At 43.6% G+C, this 5,734-nt stretch overlaps 1 protein-coding gene across 3 annotated transcripts in view; it reads left to right on the forward strand.

Annotated features, from left to right (window-relative positions):
- Positions 1–5,476, forward strand: part of NLRP12 (NLR family pyrin domain containing 12) — a 25,182-nt gene extending 19,706 nt beyond the window's left edge. For 2 of the 3 annotated variants that reach the window (XM_019625726.1, XM_019625727.1), the window contains one exon: positions 5,266–5,476. In XM_019625726.1, the coding sequence (XP_019481271.1) occupies positions 5,266–5,440 (175 nt within the window). In that variant the 3' untranslated portion in view covers positions 5,441–5,476. Of the gene's footprint in view, positions 1–959; positions 1,131–1,924; positions 2,714–5,265 lie in introns of those variants that run through there. The other variant, XM_019625729.1, reaches the window with a different exon arrangement.
- Positions 5,477–5,734: the final 258 nt, after the last annotated feature.

Genomic DNA, 5,734 nt, shown 5'->3' on the forward strand with positions numbered 1-5,734 from the left:
AAAACAAAACTCCCCTTCCCTGGACATTTACTTAGGCCGATACTTGGCTTTTCAGCCATTTATCTTCATATAATAAAAGTTCAAAGTATAATAAACTCCAGTCAAATGTGAATTATCACTTCCTCCTTCTTCCAAGACCAGCCTGACTCCCAACCTGAAAGACGTAGAATGAAGTGAGACATATCGACTTTTTAAAATTGTCTTCCATTTCTGAGTCTTGCTTATGTGGGTCATCGAGTAACGAGAATGAAGGTGGGGACTTAGGGATAGCATTTCTCCCTTAATTGGTGCTACTAGGGTTATGCTGGGGTGACAATACTGCCTCCTGATCCAGCAGGCAACCAACTGCTCCCTCTCATGGGCACTGTATGTGAGTTTTGTTTGTTTTTTTTAAAGATTTTATTGGGGAATTGGGGAAGGGGAACAGACAAGTTGTTGTCCTTCCGTCTTAGCTGTGGAGGGCACGGCTAGCTCAGCTCCAAGTCCAGTCACCACCTAGCCGCCCATTGGAAGCTTGCGGCTGCTCAGCTCAAGTGTGGTGTTCAGTCTTAGTTGTGGATGGACCTAGCCCACCATCCTATGTGCCAGTCAAACCAGCAACCTTGTTGTTAGGAGCATGTGCTCTCACCAGCTGAGCCATCGTGACACCTGTTGGCAGCTCAGCAGCAGCTTAGCTCGGCTCGGGCGCAGCTTACTGGCCCATGTGGGAATTGAACCGGTGACCTGTTGCTCAGAGCTTGCATTCTTAACCAACTGAGCCACTCGGCCGGCCCCCGAGGAGCACCTTTAAATGCATCTTTTAACTGCTTGCCATGAAGCACCTTGACCTGGATCGGTTTGGGTCTACTGGGATTTCCTGTAAACTAGCCCCCTAAAAACTTTACCCTGATTCCCTATGAACATAAGATTTCCCAAAAGTAGCTCTTGGTGGTTTTTCAACCACTCTTTATCTTCAACAGGCTGGACAGCTGTGGCATCACTGCCAAAGCTTGCGAGGGTCTTTCTTTCACCCTGGGGGTCAACCAGACACTGAAAGAGCTTTATCTGACCAACAATGCCCTGGGCAACACTGGCGTTAGGCTGCTGTGCAATCGGCTCAGTCACCCTGGCTGCAAACTTCGGGTCCTCTGGTGAGAGAAAGTTCTTGCCTCTGGAGGAGGCAGGACATGGGGCTTGGGTTTGGGAGTGAAGGTCAATAACTAAGACCCCCCGAGTTTGGACAGACAAATAATCTAAAAATTTCAGATTTCATTTGTCATTCGTTCACCTCATATATGCAATTCGTGTGGAATACAGAGGGCCGTACTTTACATCATGGGTGATGCCACTATTATCTACTGGCTGTGTGACCTTGAAGAATGTGCTGAGTATCTATTTCCTAATCTGTCTAATGAGGCCATTGTAGCTTAGTGAGAATCTGTAATAACTCGGCCTCAAATTCTTTTTTTTTTTTTTTAATTAAAATGTATTGAGGTGACAATGGTTGGTAAAATTACATAGGTTTTAAGTGTACATTTCTATAATACATCATCTATATATCACATTGTGTTCACCACCCAGTCAGTTCTCCTTCCATCACCATATATTTGACCTCAGCCTCGAATTCTAATTACATCACTTTGCAATTTTTGTGGTATATTTTTGCAAATTCTTCAACCTTTTAGCACCTTAGTACACTCAACTATAAAAATGATAATAGTTGCTGCTTCATGTAACAGTTACAAATTAAATGTGTTAACACTGGTGAGGGACTTAAAATGACGTGTAGCTTATTAGAGTAAGCCTGTTTTTTAAGGTTTGGTTTTAAATGAAACACTAAATAATGGAATTATTTTAACAGAACAAGATGCATGATAAATTTGATATATCAATTGAATAATGCCCCAACAGTGGCCTGGAGTAATATTTGCCATTCTGTCCCCAGGTTATTTGGAATGGACCTGAATAAAGTGACCCACAGGAGACTGGCAGCTCTCCGCGTAACAAAACCTTACCTGGACATTGGCTGCTGACGGTTCTGTCTGCTGCTCCTTCTAAGTCAGGACAGAGGAAGAACATCCCAGGACCCACTAATCAACATGATCAGGCTCTATTTCCTCAAGAGACAAACTCATAGGCAGAAGTCCTTTTTAAGGTCTCTATAATCCACGCGTGATGGAGTTTGAGGCTCTAGTTTTGGGCATGTTGGTGCCATGGAGAGAATTTGGGGCAGGAACAGATTCTAGAGCAGAGGCTTTCAGCCAGGGGGGCACTGGCAATGTCAGACGTGGGAGTAGGGGACACGAGGGAAGCCAGGGATCCTGCTAAATAAACATCCCACCATACACGAGAGCCCCTACAACAAAGTATTTAACTGAAAATGTCACTAGTAGCGAAGTTGAGAAACCCTCTTCTCAAAGAGTAATGGTGCTACTAAGTACGAGTAAGTGTACTAGAAACCTTGGAAGGCTAGTGAGGCCAACAGCTCCACCACCAACTCTTGCGATCTTCTGCCTCCTAACTGGAGCTCATCAAACCATGACTGGACACCTGCCACAATTATGCTGGCCAGTAACCTACACCAGGATTGGGATGAAAACATGAAGGAAACCAGCCAGAATTTCACTACAGGGGACCTTAACTAGGGAACTTAAGACTGTTGGAAAACCTCACAAGAGTGGCATGAGTACATCATGCTGAACCCATTAACTGAAGGCATCTAGAAAGACCAGAAATTACTNTTGGGTTGTTCCCAAATAACTGCTGTTATGTACAGTGTTGTGACGTATATTCCTGTCAATGTGTCTTTCTGAACAATTATAAGACTCCACCTAGGGGTATAGAATTGCAAGATCAGATGAATTTGCCCACTGGCTATCTCAGAAGAATTCCAAATTGCTCTTGAAAGACAAAAGTAAGAACACTCCTGCTTCTCTCCATATCTTTATGGTTTTCCAACTTTCTAGTTTTCAAACTCTGGTGGGTGGAAAATATTCTTCAATTGTATTTTTCTCATAATTAGTGAAGTTGAACTTCTATCTCTCCATGTGTTCATTAGCTTTTTTGGTTTTCCCACTTTGTGAATTGCTTGTGCATGTAATTTATTTTTTATGCATGCAATTTATTTCTTAGTATGTGTTCTGTAGCTGTCTTGATTTGCATTCCCTTAAATATTTTAAAGACTAATCCTTTATTTGCTGTATACGAAGCAGATCTTCAGTCTGTCACCTTGTTCGTGGATACTTTCAAGCAGAAATCTTTATGCTTTGAGGTCAAACCCATACATATTTCTGATTTATATTTCTGTGACATGTCTAAGAAATCCTTTGCCAATGCAATGTCCAAGACACACTCAATTTCTTCTTTATGTTTTTATGTGAAGTTAGGCAGGGAGGGGGGGTCCAATGTCTTTCTCTTCAGTTTTTGTAACCCCATTTAATAAAGAATCCACCTTTTCCTTGCTGATTTGGAATGCCGATTCTATCATAAATCATTTTCCTATACAGTGTTTGCCTCTATCCTTTCCATTTGTCTCTGTTCCTATTCCAATTTTTCACTGTTGTAATTGCTATGGTTTGTAATATGCCTTATTGTTAGGAAGATTACGTCTTTTGTTTTTGTGTGTGTGCAACTTTTCATAGCTATTTGTAAACATTTATTCTTCCATGGAAATCTTAGGATGTATTGGTCCATCTACCCCAACATGGCTCTCATTGGCCAAAGCTGGGTCCTTTCCTCTTTTCCAGTGGCAGTTGGTCAGTCAAGTATTCATATTTATATAGATCCCACATGTCGCCTGAGAACACTGACACTCAAAGGAAGGAGTTCAGGTTTTCACAGTATAGTAGCTATATCTAAGGAAATGCAAGGATCTCTGAAAATTAGGGGAAGAAAACTATGTAATATACTAGCACTCTGACTCTCTTAATCCCCCAAATACTTTTCCAATTGCAACGGCGGCCACACTAACTGCATAGACAGTGGTTAAGCATGACATATAAGTCTTGGACATGGACCCTAGCTCTGAGACCTGGGCAGTGATGACACCACTCGGAGCCTCGGCCCTCACACACATTATAACAATGGATAATGATATAATTTTCTTCCTAGCAGCTATTATAAGGAGCAAATGAAGTGATACCTATAAATCACTTGGTGTTATGGGTTCATATGTACAAATAATTTGTATGTTGAAGTTCTGACCCCAAGTATCTCAGAATGTGACCTTATTTGGAAATAAGATCTATATCAATCTGTTAGTTTGCTTGGACTGCCATGACAAAATAGCACAGCCTGGGCGGCTTAAAAAATAGACAATTCTTTTCTCACAGTTCTGGAAGTTTAAGATCAACGTGTCTGCAGGTTTGGTTTCTCCTGAGACCTCTTTCCCTGGCTCGTAGATGGTCACCTTGTCACTGTGTCCTCACATGGTCTTCCCTCTGTACACACACATCTGGTGTTTCTGTGTGTCCGAATTTCCTCTCACAAGGACACCAGTCAGATTGGATAAGGGTGCGCCTTAATGGCCTAATTTTAACTTAATCACATCTTGAAAGGCCCTATGTCCAAATACAGTCATATTCTAAAGCACTAAGGGTTAGGGCTTCTACAAATGAATTTGGGAGGGACACAATTCAGCCTGTAAATGGGTCACTGCAGATGTACTTAGCTCAGATGAGGTCATACTGAAGTAGGGTGGGCCCCTAATGAGGGCTTCTTATGAAAAAGGCAAATTTGGACACAGACACACATACATGAGAATGCCATGTGGAGGAGAAAGCAGAGATGAGGTGATGCATCTACAAGCCAGAGAATGCCAAAGATCGCCAGCAAACCCCCAGAAGTCGGGTGGGAGTTGGGGGGCGGGGGTGAATCCTGGAACAGAATTTCCCTCACAGCCTCAGAAGGAACCAATCCTGCTGACCCCTTCATCTCAGATTTCCAGCCTCCAGAACTGGGAGACAGTAAATTTCAGCTGTTTACCGCCCACCCCCACCCTGGTCTATGGTGCTTGTTAACAGCAGTCCTAGCTAATAAATATTATTCTTTCTTTATACTAGTCTTCCTGTGTTCCTTCCTATTCCCCCCCCCCCTTTATTTAAATTTGTCTCTTCTTTCCACCTTCCTACCTGCCTGCTCCTTTCTTCCTCACCCTCGTTTTCTCTTTCGAGGGTAAAGATGAAGTCTACCGTTCTCTCTGCACTGAGCACAGTACCTGGCACATGAGCTTCCCCAGGAGATGTCCCCAGAGATGTCAACTCTGCTCTGTGCATCATGTCTTTCCAGGTTGGGCATTTGCCGGCTCAGCTCCGCAGCCTGTGAGGGTCTGTCCACTGTGCTGCAGCTCAACCGTCACCTCTGGGAGCTGGACCTGAGTTTCAATGACCTGGGAGACCAGGGCATGTGGCTGCTGTGTGAGGGGCTGAGACACCCCACCTGCAGACTCCAGAAACTGTGGTGAGTGACTGGGACTCAGGACTGGGGATGATGGTGGTGGTCCCAGGGGTGTCAGCGTTTGCTTGTCCCTCCATCATTTTGGAAAACACAAGGAGGCTACAGGTAAAAGGAACAACTGTGCAAACAATTCACTCTGGGGGAATACAGAATGAATACAGACATGAAAGACATGAAATGCTGAATTTTTCCTTCAGTTGTTGCCTCTAAAGTTTTTCTGTAAAACTCCCCTTCCCTGGGGCCGGCCAAGTGGCTCAGTTGGTTAAGAGCTCGCTCAAGAGTTTGAGCTCTGAGCAACAGC

Source organism: Hipposideros armiger, unplaced genomic scaffold (assembly GCF_001890085.2).
Source record: "Hipposideros armiger isolate ML-2016 unplaced genomic scaffold, ASM189008v1 scaffold_639, whole genome shotgun sequence".
Taxonomy (NCBI): Eukaryota; Metazoa; Chordata; class Mammalia; order Chiroptera; family Hipposideridae; genus Hipposideros; species Hipposideros armiger.